Source organism: Tupaia chinensis, unplaced genomic scaffold (genome assembly GCF_000334495.1).
Source record: "Tupaia chinensis unplaced genomic scaffold, TupChi_1.0 Scaffold000001_1, whole genome shotgun sequence".
Taxonomy (NCBI): Eukaryota; Metazoa; Chordata; class Mammalia; order Scandentia; family Tupaiidae; genus Tupaia; species Tupaia belangeri.
The window spans coordinates 4,762,357-4,778,897 of record NW_006159427.1 but is presented as its reverse complement, the minus strand read 5'-3'; the positions used below and the strand labels follow the sequence as shown (position 1 = coordinate 4,778,897).

Below are 16,541 nucleotides of genomic sequence, written 5' to 3'. Positions count from 1 at the left end.
CTCCATTCTCCTCTCGGGATCTTGGGCACACACGCACACGCGCCCGGCATGAGTTTTAAGCCACCGGGTCCGGGACACGAACCGCGGTCGACTACGTGGGAATCCAGCGACATAGCCATTACGCTAACTGCTGGTTCCCAAGACAGAGTTTTTCATGAAAGGGGGACAGAAGGGGCACATCTTGGAATTCACAGCTCTTGTTCTCCAACATTTCATGTCTGTGCTGTCTGCTGTCTACGCTGTCTGCAATGGCTGCTGTCTACACTGTCTGTTGTGGGCGCTGTCTGCTGTCTGCACTGACTGCACTGTATGCGCTGTCTGCTGTCTGCACTGACTGCACTGTATGCGCTGTCTGCTGTCTGCGCTGTCTGCTGTCTGCACTGTCTGTGTCTGCACTGTCCACACTGTCCTCACTGTCTGCTGTCTGCACTGTCTGCGCTGTCTGCTGTCTGCACTGTTCGCTGTCTGCACTGTCTACATTGTCGGTTCTACGCATTGTCTGTGTTGTCTGTTCTCTGCTTTCCTACATTGCCCACCCACACACTGTGCCAGGACTGTGGCCAGGAGGACTCAGAGAGGAAACAAGACAGACTGGGTTGTAAGCTTTTTAGGGCCATATTGCCTTTTCTTAAAAAAAAGTATTTATTTATTTATTTATTTTAGTATCATTATTCTTCTTTAATTTAACCAGAGACAGAGAAAAGAGGCAAAGAGAGGGAAAGTGAGAAAGCAAGCCACTGGGTCCGGGACTCAAACCATGATTGGCCATGTGGGAGTCCAGTACCTTAACCACCACACCACCTGCCAGCCCCCATAGTGCTTTTTGAGAATATACATTGTAAGCCATGATATCTTTCCCCAGAAAAATGCACACACACGAAGAGTTTTGCATACAATTTCAAGAGGCTCACAGACACCATCACTCCCACAGACCTCAGGTTCAGAACTTCTAGTAAAGTAATCTAATGCGGGCTATTTAATGGACAATCAAAAAACTTACTAAAGGAAAAATAAAAAAAATCAATCAAAGATAGTTCCCCCTTCTCCATTTCTTATATAGTCTATTCTATTCTGTTTCCTTTTTTAAAAAAATTATTTTATTTAACTTCATTTATTTAAATTTGATCAGAGAGGGCCAAAGTGAGCAAACAAGCAAGAGAGAGAGAGAGAAAGTGAGAGACCAAGTCACCAGGTCCAGGACTCGAACCTTGGTCAAGCCATGTGAGAGCCCAGTGCCTTTAACCACTGCGCCAACTGTTGGCACCTATTCTATTCTGTTTCCTAAAATCCCCTCCAAGATTGCTATTAACCCATTTAATACAGAGCTTGGAAGCAGGAAGATGACGTTTGATAGAAGCTCTTAAACTTTGTCTAATGACAAAGCAGTCTTCTCTCAATCACGCTGTCACAGACAAGCAAGTAGTCGCCCTTGGTATCCGTGGGGATTGGTCCCAGGAACCCCACAGATAAGAAACCCCTTAGATGCTCAGGTCTTTTATGTGAAATGGCATAGTGTTTGCAAACAACCTACACGCATGCATCCTCCTGTATACTTTGTCACCTTTAGATGACTTACAGTACCTAGTACATGGTAACGCTGTGACAGCATACTGGCCTTTTCCATCTGTATTGTTTTTATTTGTTACTCTCTATTGTCCCCCCCCCCCATCAGTTATTTACAATCCTCAGGGGGTTGAACCTGCAGAAGCAGATGGTCACAGAGGGCTGACCGGGTCCAAGGACTGGAGTATGTTCTCATGCCCTTGGGGTGAGAGGACGCCTCTGGCAGCATGGGCTGAAACAGGATGTGTGTGGTCCTATCCCTGACCCTTTACCTAACTGTTTTTTCATATTGTTCCAAGCTGTTCTCAGCAAGCAAAATTACAAATGGCCCAGCTCTCCAGAAGCCCCCTCCCCTTTCTGCTGTGAACGGTATGGAATAGTAGCCAGATAATTAGCCCATGAGGAGCCTGATCCACGTCCTCGGGGAGCAAGTGTTCTCAAGAAGCTGGGCTTGGAGAGTAACATCGTTACAGTTCCTGGGGTCTCCCCCAGATACGGGCCTCAGTCGTGACTCTGATCCACATGCCAGACACTGCCTCTGCCCTGGGACTTCAATAGGCCTGGCTTGACACTGGGAGAATGAAGCTGCAGCTCGAACATGCCCTTGACGTGAGGGCACTACAGGACTCATTGCTTCAACCAACGCTTTAAACCGTTTTAGTAAGGCAAACTGAACAACTTCCAACTACAGAAATTATGGCTGATAGGATTTAAAGCAGTACAAATATTTTCCTTGCTATGATATCTCAAGGGTAATGAACTATTATTACTAATTTGAGAAGCTGAAAATATAAGCAAACACACTCTCCCTAGACCAGCTGTTTTCAACCAGGGGCAATTCTATGCCCCAGGGGACACATGGCAATGTCTGGAGACATTTTTGGTTGTTACCAACATAGGGGGCATGTTCATAAGCACCCCAAACAGCATGGGACACCCCCCGACACACAGCAGCCTGGCCGGAGATGTCAGTAGATCAAGGCTGAGGAACTCTACTCTAGGCCACATGAGATGTGTTTCCAGTTGGGTTCCGGGAGAGGGTTTCTGCTGCTCTGCCTTTCAGGGACAATGAAAGTGGTCCTGTTAATGGCTAAAAGGTCACCGCTATGGCCCAACTGCAGTAGCACAGGCAGGAGGGTACTGGTGCACAGCTCCAGGGCCATGTGGGAGGCCCCAGTCAGATCCTGGGTTGATCTGAACATGCTGGGCGTCCCCATGGTCTTGGCTGACTGGAAGTGGGCAGAGTGTGGAGACGCAGGCAGGGGCCCGACTCTTTCTCTCTCTCAAGAAATAAACTTTAAAAAGTCATTGCTAGAGAGTTTACTGCTTGCTGAAAACATACTGTGAACTCTTCGACTTCTTAGATTAAACTGAAGCTACCAGACATGGTTAGCAGAGGGCAACACAGTGGGGCACGCAGGCCACTGAGTAGCAGTATCTGCCGTTCGTTTTTACAGCATCATTAAATTTAGTGCAGACAAATTGTACGCATTCCTTAAAGTATTATCCACTGAGAGAAGGAAATACAACACCAATGCTCAGCATTAGGGAAATGTACTAGTACATTATGAGCCTGTCGGGATTTCCATCTATACATTATAATTATGAAGACATTTCAGCAATGTAGTAAGGCATTTTAAAAGAACAACGGCAAGTAAACAAAACAGAACGTGAGATGCCATACAGTGAATGACCGAATGCGAGAATGGAGGGGAAGAGAGAATGACAAAGAGGCTACATGAGGTAAATGGTAAGACCTTTTTCCTTTTAAGATTTCCTTTGGGGCTGGCAGGTGGCGTGGTAGTTGGGGGCACTGGACTCCCACATGGCCAACTACGGTTCAAATCTTGGACCTGGTGGCTTGCTTTCTCACTCGTCGCCCCCTTTTTTTTTTGGGAGAGATTTTCGCTATAGGGCGCGTGCGCTCGCCAGACAGACAGAGACATAGAGACAGAAAGCGAGAAATCACCCCCCAGGGGGGATGGTCACACCACAATTCCTTCTCCTCCATTCTCCTCTTGGGTTCTTGGGCATGCACGCACACGTGTCCAGTGTGAGTTTTAAGCCACCGGGTCCGGGACATGAACTGCAGTCGACTACGTGGGAGTCCAGCGACATAGCCATTACGCTAACTGCTGGTTCCCGCCCCCTCTCTCTTGCTCTCTCATTCTGTCCCTCTGTGGTCAAATTAAAATAAATAAATAAAATGGAATAAAATAATTCTTAAAAAAAAAAAAAAAGATTTCCTTTAATGTTAAAATGTTGCAACTGTGTTTTTCTTTCTTTTTCTTTTTTTTTTTTTTTTACTATTTCAAGTGTTGGCTCTGCTGCCAGGGTATGACCTGCTAAAAGGCTGCTGCTTCAGGGTGGAGGCCATGTGGGAAGCCTGGGTTTAATTCTGGCCCGACCTAAACATGCTGGCTGTGGTGGGACGCACCTGTAGTTCCAGCTAGCTGGGAGGTAAAGTGCGGGAGGATGGCAACATGGTGAGATCCTGTCAAAAATCTCTTTATCTTATCACACACACACACACATGCAAAATAAATAAATAAAAAAATGAGATTAAAAAAACGTGAGGATTGGCCCTCTAACTTGGAAGTTAAAGGACCTGCATCCCACATGACCAGCAGTAGTTGGAATGCCAGCCCTAGTAGCTTGGAAAACATGCCAGGTGTGTGTGTGTGTGTGTGTGTGTGTGTGTGTACACGTGTGTACGTGTGTGTACAAAATGCTGAGAGGGTGGAGAAATGAAGGGACTGCAGCTGATCACACTCTACTGGGGGGTGACTTCTCTCTTTCTGGTGAGTGCACATACTTTCTGGTAGTCTTTAAAGATTTCTGCATCATTCAGATCACTACAAGGCAGGCACTTCAGGGTGTGTCTCATTGCTTTTAAACAACCTTTGGACTAACTGCCCCGTGTGTAAAATGGTTACACGCATTTACACATCCTGACCGTCTTGACTCCCTGATGAGAAAAGTAAATTAAGCTTTAATATTTTTTCTGAAATATTTATTTAAAACATGCTAATGGGTTATTGGAAAAGTCATGATGCTTTTTTGAGTAGAAAAATATGTCATGACTTTTCTGAGAACTCAATACTTTCTTCTTCAATGGACTCTAAAAGTCTGGAAAAGGAAGAAGCCAGACTTGATTCCAGACTTAGTATCTCCAAGTTAGACTACCTATCACAGATGGAATTCTCAATGCTACTTTTTTCTTTTTTTTTTTTGAGAGGTTTTTGCTATAGGGCGCGTGAGCTCACCAGACAGAGAGACAGAGAGACAGAGAGACAGAAAGCGAGAAATCACCCCCCAGGGAGGATGGCCACACCGCAATCCCTTCTCCTCCATTCTCCTCTAGAGATCTTGGGCACACACGCACACACGCCTGGCGTGAGTTTTAAGCCACCGGGTCCGGGATGCGAACTGTGGTCGACTACATGGGAGCCCAGCGACATAGCCATTACACTAACTGCTGGTCCCCTTCTCAATGCAACTTCTTAAATGACGTAAGAAATGTCAACTTCGGGAAGGAAGGTCCCAGATACAGAAATGGGAGCAGCGACGGGAAGGACTCACCGGGAGTTGTTATGATGGCTGTTACACGCTCGGGCCATTAGCACCACAATAATTGGTCGAAAGGCTTTTCCTTTCCCATCAAAATAGTACTCAGACATTTCCTTTAATTCTGTTGTAGATATGAGCAGTTCCTGAAATAAAGATTCTCTATGTTGATACGGCATTATAACTATGCAGAAAGTCAACAGGACTTCTTATTTTTTTAGATTAATTTCACATTTCATATAAATAAGACTTCTTTTATGAAACCTTCGTTTGATTTCAGTGTACTCATTCATTAGGAAATTCAACACTGTGGGAAAAGGCCGAGACTGCAGGGCCACCCACCTGTCCCGGCTTGCCCCACTGACAGCATCAGGCACCAGGTGACTCCAGGACACTATAAGGGGGAAGAGTGCTAGGTGGCCCCTGGACTCTGGGCTAGTGACAGCTGGAGAAAGAAAGGAACAGGGTGAGCAGTGAGAAGACAGAGGGCAGAGGAGGAAGGTGGGGAGCGTGGGAGCCAGGGCTGCTGGAACCATGGAGGAGGCAGCAGTGTCCTGGGGGAGAGGCAAAGCCGTGAACTGGGGCGGAAGGAGATGGCCTGGGCCGGGGGGTGGGGTGGGGGGAACAGGCATGGCCTTTATTTAACAAAAGACACTTTGAAGGTTCACAGAGAAAGTGTAAGGCACGGCTTGCCCACGGTGAGGGGCTTAAGCTGGGGAAACAGATATTTTTAAATAGGAAATATTCCCAGATAATACAGTGCTAGCCTGAATAATGCTGAATGGTAAATGCATTACACAAGGAAGAAACCAGTGCAGGTTAGAAAAACCGAGTATTTCATGGGAGCCGTAAGCTGTGACCGGATTAGAAAGATAAGTAGGATTCTGACCCAGGAAGAGCAGGGAGGGAGAGCCTCAGGGGGACGAGTGCGTGTCGGTCGTGGACGAGCCTGACTGAATCCCAGAGTATCCCCGGAAGTGGGGGGAGTGGAGAGAGACCCCAGCCAGGCTCACGCCAACACAGTGCAGCGGGCACAACATAAGTCCTTAACTCAGTGCCAAGCGCTGTGACAGATCTGAGGTCACAAAGAGAACCAGGACAGCGCCTGCCCACAAGGAGCTCAGGGTCTAGGTGGGGAGAAGTACAGCCATGCGGGGAGCACAACAGTGTGTGGCGGGCACTGTCACTGAGGTAAGCACGGTCACCCTGGGTGACAAAGGGGGCACCTCTCACTCAGGCACAGGGAGGAGAGTCGGAATGGAAAGGCATGAACCTCGGCAGAGGGGAATGAAGGCAAGAGGCAGGTTCGAAGAGGAGGATGGTGGGGAAGCAAGTCAGGAGCCTTGCCCAGTCCTGGTGAAATGCACCAAGAACAGGGAGAGCGGGAGAAAGGGCCAATTCCCGGGAAAGCCGCTTCCAGTGTGCTACTCCTGAGACCGGCCGGAGGCCCCGGAGCTGCCTGTCGGCCAGGTGTGCGTAGGAGGGACCACTCGGTGTGAGCAGAGAAGGAGTCTGCGACCATGGTATGGAAGGGAGGACAAGGTGGAGAGAGAGGGGTGGCTGACAGAGCCAGGAGATGGCGATGTGAGGGGGTGGGCGGAGGTCACAAGGAGAATCCCATGAAGCAAACTGAAGAATGGCTGAGGGGTTGGAGAACAAGGAAAGCGTGGACGTGAAGGGAACAGTTTCAACGAGGGAGAATGGTCACGGTGCCCACTGAGCCGGTCGAGAAGTGTCCACTCGACAGAGTAAAAGGCAGCTGCTGGCGACTGGGGCAGTGACCATGGAAAGGCTAGAAAGGAAGCCACCGCCAGCGGTAGAGTGAATGCACAGGGCAAGAGAAAGATGGGGGCAGAGAGCTCTGAGCGGACAGAAGGAGTGAGACGCCGGCCAGGGGAGGGTCCTTTAAAAGACTTTGTTTCAAACACCACACACGGGGACCAGCAGATAGCATAATGGTTATGTCACTGGACTCCCACGTAGTTGAATGTGGTTTGAGTTCCGGACCTCACAGCTTAAACTCACGTATGCATACGTACCCAAAATCATGAGAGGAGAACAGAGGAGAAGGGATTGCGGTGTGGCCATTCCCCCTGGGGGGGTGAATTTTCGCTTTCAGTCTCTTTCTCTCTCTGGCAAACACACACCATAGCAAACACGCACTCTATAGCAAAAATTTCTCTTAAAAAATAAAAAAGAAGTAAAACACCACACATGTGCCTATGCACATACACACACACCTTCCCCACACGCACATACCCACATAAGAAAATGAAGACACCGAAGCACCGAAAATGAACAAGAAAGAGAATGAGGAGGCAGTTTGCAGACAAAGCAGAAGGGGAGGCAATTGTTGGAGTAGGTCCTGTGGGCAGGTAGGACTTAAACAGAGGTAAAGGGACTGTCCCCAGAAAGTTAGGGGCATGTGCTTCACCAAGGCAAAAGGGAAGGAGGCACAGACGAACTGGCTGACAGCGGCGGCAGGGCAGGAGCTGAGGCCATTCTTCCTCTGCGGCCTCCCAGCTCTGTCTACCGACCAGGAAGCACTGGTGTGGGTGTGAGAATGGGAGTCTGGCTGAGGGCAGCAGGAAGACAGGGTAAAACTCAGAAACAGGGAGGAAAGTGACAAGGAGCAGGTGCATATCTCAGGGCAGCATTTCAGAATCCACCTGACGGGGGAAGTCACTGAGTTTTGGGGGAAAATCAGTTGAATGGGGGGCCGGCAGGTGGCATGGTGATTAAGGGTGCTGGACTCCCACATGCCTGACCGCGGTTCGAGTCCCTGACCTGGCAGCTTGTTTTCTCACTTTGCCTCCCTCTATTTCACTCTATCTCTCTCTGGTCAAATTAAAATAAAGAAATAAATGAAGATAAATAAAACAATCCTTTTAAAAAACAAAAAACCCAAGACCAAAACAAACAAATAAAAGAGTTGAATGAAGACAGTCTTATTTGGGGCAGTCTAGCACCTTCATCTGAATTCGGGGACCGAGACGGTAGCAGGACTCGCTGGCAGGTGGCAGGCTCTGAGGAAGAGAGGAAGAGGAAAAGACAACCCCCTACGCAGGCCAGGCGTGTGCGGCCTGGACCACGGTGCTATTCCGAGGCCTGGACCACTGTGTTGCTCCGAGCCCTGCAATGTCCTCTTCCTGGAGGCAGCGCAACTGCATCCTCCACGTTCTCATGGTTGTTGCTCAAGAAGCTTCTGCGGCCTGATGTACGCAATCGCGCGGGTGATGGCATCGCTCCTGACACCTGCACTGCTTCCCCAAATCCTCAGCCTCGACTAAGGTTTAGCAGGCTGAAACATTATTCCACAGAAGAACGGAAACAACGTACCTTCCTAATGTCCTCGTACAGACCCTTCAGGTCTCTCCAGCCGAGTTTAAAAGGATCGGTGTACTTCTCACTGCTCTGTGTTTCACTATGACAGCTCACTGCCGAGGTCATGTGATGAGACCTGCCACCGCAGAAATGCACGGGATTTCGTTTTTAAGTAAGCAGCAGACTCACAAGCATAGACACACATAATTAGTAGAGTCAGATGGTGGCAAACTAAGCCCAAATACCCCCAGCTGGAAATTAAGCGCAAATCTGAAAAGGTCATCATAAGAAAAAAGAAACAGAGAGAATTCTGTTCTTGCTCAATAATACTTCAATTGATCATTTTTATAAACAGGACCCTGAGAATCCACAAAATCAAAGAAAGACTATAAACTATGTGGATCGTGTTTGGAGTTTAGTTCGGATTTTGTTATATTCCTAGTTATTGAAAAGGCAGAGATCATATAAGGCAGACATTGTAGCGCTGAGTTAAGCAACACAGTAGGTTAGCTGGCCTAAGCCATCACAATTTAGAATAGGAATTTACTGGGAATGTGATTAATTTCAGTAGCTGCAATATGGCCTATAAACTTACCGGGATATACCGTACACATTTGAAAAGGCGGATCTTACACTCTTCACAAGGTTAAAAAGGGACATCTATGAAATAAAAGTATCAAGAAATTTATAAGAACAGGCCTGAAAAACTTATTTATAAATTGGATAATAAAAATTCCTGTCATTCATCATAAATACAATCTTTATCTTTTTAAAAAAGTCTCTAATTTTTTTTTTTTTAATGACCAGAGGGCCCATCTACTCTGCTAGAGAGACAGAGAGAGAGAGGGAGAGGGAGAAAGCACCTCCCAATGGGGCATAGTCATGCCACAATCCTTCCTCCATCGTGTTGGGATTTTGGACACCCACACACGTGTGGCTGGCATACTTTTCAAGCTGCTGGGGCCAGGAATTAAACTACAGCTGGCCATATAGGATCCTGCTCCCTCAACAGCCAGGTCACAGGGCCAGCCCGATCTTTATCTAATTTTAATTGCCCATTTCACAGCTCCAGTGCAAACTTTAGAACATGGATAATGAAGGGAACCAGCAGTTAGCGTAATGGCTATGTCGCTGGACTCCCACGTAGTCGACCGCGGTTCGTGTCCCGGATCCGGTGGCTTAAAACTCACGCCGGGTGCGTGTGCGCCCAAGATCCCGAGAGGAGAATGGAGAAGGGATTGCGGCGTGACCATCCCCCCTGGGGGGTGATTTCTTGCTTTCTGTCTCTATGTCTCTCTCTGTCTGTCTGGCGAGCGCACGCGCCCTAAAGTGAAAATCTCTCAAAAAAAAAAAAAAAAAAAAAAAAAGAACATGGATAATGAAGAGCCAGCCCCATAGCCTTTAGTTAGTTAGGGAGGTGGAGTCCATATTGCTCACCATGGTTCAAATCCCAGCCCCAGCAGCTTGAAAAACAGCCAGATTTATGTACCTGTACATGCGTGACCACAATCCCAGCAGGATGGATAGAGGGAGGAGAAGGGATTGTGGCATAACTACGCTGCATTGGTGGGAAGCTTTCTCCCTCTTTCTCTTTGGGGAGCACATATGCCTTCAGGCTATTAAGAAAAAACAAAACAAAAAACAAAAAACAAACCCAAAACAGAAAATGGATAGTTAAAAAAACTTTCATTTCTTTACTACAAAAGCAATTATTTGTCACTACAGAAGATACAAGTAAGAAAAGCAGAAAATAAAAGCCATCTATAATCTATCCCCTCTCCAAAGAAAGGCACAGTTTCCCTATCTGTATCTATCTTTTCACAGCAAGAAAAAAAAAAAAAGTACTTTTAAAGCCATTTCTTTCCTTTTAACTAACAATGGTCAGAGAATAGCATGGACTAACATTATTTACCTTCTTGTAAATTCTTAAACCAGTTTGAAACAAATAATCAAGACCTCCAGAGCATTATCTCAGTTGACAAAAACAAAAAGATATCAGTATTACATAGAGAACTGACATTTATTTATTTATTTACTTGGAGAGATTTTTGCAATAGGGCAAGTGTGCTAGCCAGAAAGACAGAGACAGAGAGACAGAAAGCGAGAAATCCCCCCCCCCCAGGGGGGATGGCCACGCCGCAATCCCTTCTCCTCCGTTCTCCTCTCGGGATCTTGGGCATGCACACACGTGCCCAGCGTGAGTTTAAGCCACCAGGTCTGGGACTTGAACTGGTTGACTACATGGGAGCCCAGTGACATAGCCATTATGCCAACTGTTGGTCTCAAGAATTGACATTTATATTAAACATTATCTATTTTATGTTATTATTCCTCGATATACTTTGGAAATGGTACTTCTTGGTAAGTAATATTAAACAAACAAACAAACAAACAAACAAAAACTGGGCAACAGGGTCTGGATGACACATTTTGATAATCAAAGGATGACAGTAGACCACTTCCACAATTCTGAGGTGGTAACAAATACTCATTCCAGCAATTACTGAGTACTATTATGGGCCAAGAACTGGCGATCCAATGAGACAGGTAGTGGGGATCCAAAGATAAGGACCGCCAATTGTGAAGAATTCAGGGATACAGGTATCTAGAAAACTACGAATTTACTAATCTAATGTCATTAGGACTCTTATATAGAGTGTTTGAAAAAAAGCGTTTGACAAAAAGGATGAACTTAGCACAACAATAAAAATAAAACTAATCCATTCTACTAAAAATAAAGTCTTAGGGCTGGCAGGTGGCATGGTGACTGAGGACGCTGGACTCCCACATGACTGACCATGGTTTGAGTCCTGGATCTGGCAGTTTGCTTTCTCACTTTCTCTCTCTCTCTCTCTCTCTCTTCCTCCCCCATTCTCTCTCACTGTCCCTCTCTGGTCAAATTCAAATAAAATAAATAAATAAATAAATAATGTTAAGACTTTCTATTAAAGAATTATTTAATTATTATTATTTCTAATTTTCTATAGGGTATGTGTGTTTGCCAGAGAGAGATGGAGGTGAGGTGGGAGGGAAAGTGAGAAAGCAAGTCACCAGGTCCAGAACCATGGTCGGCCATGCGGGAGGAGTCCAGGGCCTTAACCACACCACCTGTTGGTCCTAGTAATAAAGTCTTAAAACATGCTTTTATGGGACCAGCTCATGGTGTAATGGTTATGTTGCTGAATTCCCACATAATCGACCACAGTTTGAGTCCCAGACCCGGCAGATTAAAACTCATGCCAGGTGCGTGTGCATGCGTGCACAAAAATCCCAAGAGGAGAATGAAGGAGAAGGGATTGCAGCATGGTCATTCCCCACTGGGGGATGAGTTCTTGCTTTCTGTCTCTCTGGTGAGCACACGCACCTTATAATAAAAAACCTCTTTAAAAAGAAAAAATAATGCTTTTATACTGTTATTTCACTTGAATCCACAACTAGTTTCTATAATTAAAGTCCAGAAAAGTCAAATCTAAAAACCTAATATGCAGATATGTTTACAATACAGCAAAGGACAGAACTGAGTTTATTAAGTGATACTACTAGAAATTTACGTATACCCGGGGACCAGCAGGTGGCGTGGTGGTTAAGGTGCTAGACACTCCCACATGGCCAACCACGGTTCAAGTCCCAGACCTGGCAGCTTCCTTTGTCCCTTTCTCTCTCTCTCTCTCTCTCTGTGTGTGTGTGTCTCTTTCTGGTCAAATTAAAACAAATAAATGAATAAATAAAAATAAATTTATGTATGTACACACACACATAAAAGCACGAGAGAGAACAGGGTTTGAAAGTACATAAATCTAAGTGTTAAAAGCAGGCATTTTTTTAAAAAGAATTAATTAATTATTTATTTCCATTTGTTGTTATTATTTTTTAATTTGACCAGAGAGACAAAGAGAGAAAGGGAAAGTGAGAAAGCAAGTTGCCAGGTCTGGGACTTGAACCATGGTTAGCCATGTGGAAATCTAGTGCCTTTAACCACCATGCCACCTGCTGGCCCCTAAAGTAGTTATTTTAAAATAAATAGGATTGCAGAGTTTTATTTTGCTGTTCTCTTATTCCTTTTGGGGGGTATATATTTTCTTCTTTTCTCCTAGTGAACACACATTGCTCTAGACATTTAAAACTGACAATCAGGGCTGACTTTGCAGGTGGTAGTCAAGGAAGGTGGTCTAAGTTCCATCCATTCCACCACTGGATTACCTCTTCATTAAACCAATAGAAACATTTATGATGTCCTAGGCAATTACAACATCCCAAGAAAATAGTGATAATTCTCCCTTTTCAGTTTAACATTACATGACAATCTACTTCTCTGTGGGTAATTAATTGGTATGAGTTCAGTATTTGCTTTAAATAAGGACATCTTTTTAAAATATCTATTTATTTCTTCTCAGAGTAAGAGAGACAGAGACAGCCCTCACAATAGGGTCCTGATGCCATGGTCTAGCCTCATTCCTTAAGCAGCCCTGGATCATGGCACATGCATGCCCAATATGCTCAGTGGGAGCTTTGGATGGGACCCTCCAGCCTTCCCATGTGCACCAGACATGCAGAGCACTGTATTTTACTGCTGCACCACTGTCCACCAGGCAAAATGAAGACTTTTTAAAAAAATTTTTTTGCTACAGGGTACAAGTGTTCTCTGGGTAGACAAATTGAGAGACAAGAGAAAGTGAGAAATCACCTCCACTCAGGGGGGATGCAATCCCTTCTCCTCCATTCTCCCCTTGGGATTCTGGACACCCACATACAAGCACCTGGTGGGTTTTTCAAGCTGTTGGGTCTGGGACTCATACAGCGAAGCTGACCATGTGGAATCCAGCTACCTTAACCACCACACCACTGGATGGTCCCCAGTAAGGACATAATGGAAGAGTAACAATTATTTAGTGTGAGACTTAAAGAGAGTCCTCTAACTAAGAATAAGGACTAAATGATATAGCTAGAGAATATAGGGTGCCCTTTACCAGTCGGCAGCATTAACACTGGTAAACAGCGTGGTCTGGGAAGACCGAATTCAGCTCAAGTCTCAACATTCCCTGGCCATGTGACCTTGTAGCATCTTTCTGATAATACCTAGTCATAGAGAGCTGCTAAAGTTAATTTACAAAGTGTATGGGGATCAGCAGTTAGTGGCTATGTCGCCGGACTCCCATGTAGTCAACCGTGGTTTGAGTCCCAGACCCGGTGGCTTAAACTCACGCCAGGCGTGTGTGTGTGCGTGCCCAAAATCCCGAGAGGAGAATGGAGGAGAAGGGACCGCGGTGAGGCCATCCCCCCTGGGGGGTGATTTCTCGCTTTCTATCTCTCTTTCTGGTGAGTGTACACGCCCTATAGCAAAAACCTCCCCCCCACCCCACTCCCCCCCAAAAAAAAGTGTATGTAAAGCTCTTAGCTCAGACCCTAGTACATGGTATATGTTTAATGCAGTATTTATCCGCTCAAGCTGTGTTTTGCTTTAAGAGCACTGTCAGGTATTGTTACTCATTGAGGTTAGAAGCTCTGGCAAGGGCAGTGAAGTACGAAGAGGGTTGGACAAGAGCAATAGCACACTATGAGCGTAGTAAAATCATTTTCTCATTCCAGTTTTGTCCCTTCCATCATGTGTGCTCTTGAAAGTCAATCTGCCTCTCATGAATTCACTCTTTATCTGTCTGTCTGTCTGTCTATCAATGTATCTATCATCTATTTATTTATTTGTTGTGATTTTTAAGCCACCAGGTTTGGGACTCATACCATGGTCGGCCATGTGGGAACCCCAGTGCCTTAACCATCACGCGACCTGGGGCCCTAGGAATTTACTTTGTAAAGATGCACTGACCGGGCAGCCACCATGGAGCAACAGTAATGCTCAGATATGTGGGAGGGTCCCAGGATCCCCATCTGCGAGCTGGGCATGCACATGATCCTGGCTGGCCATGACTGAGGGCAGGAGCCCAGCAGGAGGACCCTATTGGGGGTGTCTGTCTGTCTCTCTGCCCGTCCCTATCTCATGGAAGAAATAAACTAAAAAAAATCCCACAAAATAAAACAAAACAGACAAGTGATTTGGCATGACGGAATAAATGCACACTGGTTTTATCCTGCTATAAAACTTGCTAGCAATACTGATGGAGAAGTCCGGAGGAAGTACAAATGTTGGGAAGTAGCACACTGTGCTGGGGAGTCAGTGGCTTAGTTATTGTTGGTCTTTGTCCCCAAAGAGAGGCTCCAAGTAACCAAAACACATGTGCCTGAGGCAGATGCCAGAATGCTAACGTATTCAAGTGAAAAGCGTCAGCGACACTCAAGTCAGAGGTGCACAGAGTTGGCACCATTGGCACAATCCCTCCCCGTGGTCACTGAGAATGTGGAAGGCATAAAGCACGTTCTCTGCAGAAATGCACGCTTTCCGTGCTGAAGGTGGCTTGGCGGACATGAAAGCCAAAAAGGGGCGTAAGGAAAGAACTATTGGTGAACTATCTAGATGGGCGTCCATCTCCTGGGTCATGTCCTCATCTGTGCGACTGGGAATATCTGAGGTCTGGCTGGGTCAGTACTGAAAGGGAGCCCACACAGCCCACCCTCCTCTGAGATGCGGCTTTGCCACGTGCCCCTACTGCTGCACGGCTTTTTCTTTTCTTTTCTTTTGGAGAGGTTTTTGCTACAGGGCGCATGCGCTCGCCAGAAAAACAGAGAAAGACAGTGAGACAGAAAGCAAGAAATCACCCCCCACCAGGGGGGATGGCCATGCCACAATCCCTTCTCCTCCACTCTCCTCTAGGGATCGTGGGCACACACGCACACGCACCTGGCGTGAGTTTAAGCCACCGGATCCGGGACTCCAAACATGGTCGACTACATGGGAGTCCAGCGACATAGCCAGGACGTTATCTGCTGGTTCCACTGCTGCATGACTCTACTGTCTAGCCTGTCTATTGGCCCGGCTGCCATGCTCTCTCTCTATCCTCTCTGGAGGATAATCAGTGACACCATCGAATTTGGTACAAAGTAGACATTTATGAAAGCTACATAGTTCATACTGGTAAACAGGGTTTTTGATACTACATGGATGGATGAGGTGCACCAAATGTGACCGCAAGCAGGGTAGTACATTCAGATAAACCTTTAAAAGGGCTTTGCAGGTACCAGGCTACCATGAATACAATTACTGCGTGGCCATGGCAGTCTCTAAGGGTTTTTGCAGTCAGGCTCACATTATAGTCCTACCCCACTGCACGTAGAGAATGTATCACCGCACAGTGCGGAAAGACTCACTGAGCCATAGACACATGTCCTTCTACACGGCTGCACTGACCGGAAAGGGAAACGAATGACATTGGGTCCAAAGGCAGCAAGCAGCAGAGAGTGCAGAGGACTCCAGGCTGATGCTGACATTCTGCCCTGGCTTCCTAAAGTCACAGGTTTATCTAAAGATGACTCCAGGCTGTCCCTACTCCGCCCGGTAGAGCCTTTTCTCCTTCTGGTGCCCTTCCAGCCCCATCCAGGTGTGCTGTCCCTCCCCAGCAACTTCTGGACGACCAAAGTCCAGTGCACCCTGGCATCAGCCCTGAGTTCTCCGGACGCCTTAGGCGACCGACCATTCCGAGAACTGGCGGATCCCGTTATCTCGGACGGCTCAGAACATCTTTGCTCTAAAACTCCAGGCAAGATTCGTCCTCCTGACAAAGGGTCAGTCTCGAAAGGAAATAGCTGGAGAGGGTCACTGACATTTTCCACGGCTCAGTGGACAATCTGACCCCTCCTGCGATTTCCCCCGACAACTGGCTCCTTACCGATTTCCATCCCGGCCCCTAATGCTGCCTCCGTCCCCTCTGACTCCGCTCTGCACCCTAGGGAGGGACGCCCCCACGCCAGGCGATCGCGCGGCTCAGTCGCCCCCGTACCCCGCGATCCCACCCCTGGGCGACCCGGTGCTCCTGCAGCAGCGACCGCGCGCCCGGCGCACGTGCTCCACGCGCCCATTCATTCCGCGGCGCCGCTGTCATTGGCGCCGTGACCTCTGCGCCCGGCCTGGGCGCGCGTCCCCACGCCTCACCTGTGCCCAGGCGTCCGCAGGGGCGCGCGGCCCCGGCGGCCCCACGAGG

The 16,541-nt window shown here is 47.1% G+C and overlaps 1 protein-coding gene across 3 annotated transcripts in view; it reads right to left on the bottom strand.

Moving 5' to 3' along the window:
* PDSS1 (decaprenyl diphosphate synthase subunit 1) overlaps window positions 1-16,541 on the bottom strand; it is a 55,504-nt gene that overhangs the window by 38,572 nt on the left and 391 nt on the right. Inside the window, exons 1-4 of one of the 3 annotated variants that reach the window (XM_014586565.2) lie at window positions 16,493-16,535; window positions 9,050-9,114; window positions 8,470-8,590; window positions 5,146-5,276 (exon numbers count right to left, since the gene is read on the bottom strand). In XM_014586565.2, coding sequence (XP_014442051.1) covers window positions 5,146-5,276; window positions 8,470-8,590; window positions 9,050-9,114 — 317 coding nt within the window. In that variant the 5' untranslated portion in view covers window positions 16,493-16,535. Of the gene's footprint in view, window positions 1-5,145; window positions 5,277-8,469; window positions 8,591-9,049; window positions 9,115-16,492; window positions 16,536-16,541 lie in introns of those variants that run through there. The other 2 variants (XM_027767365.1, XM_027767714.1) reach the window with 2 other exon arrangements.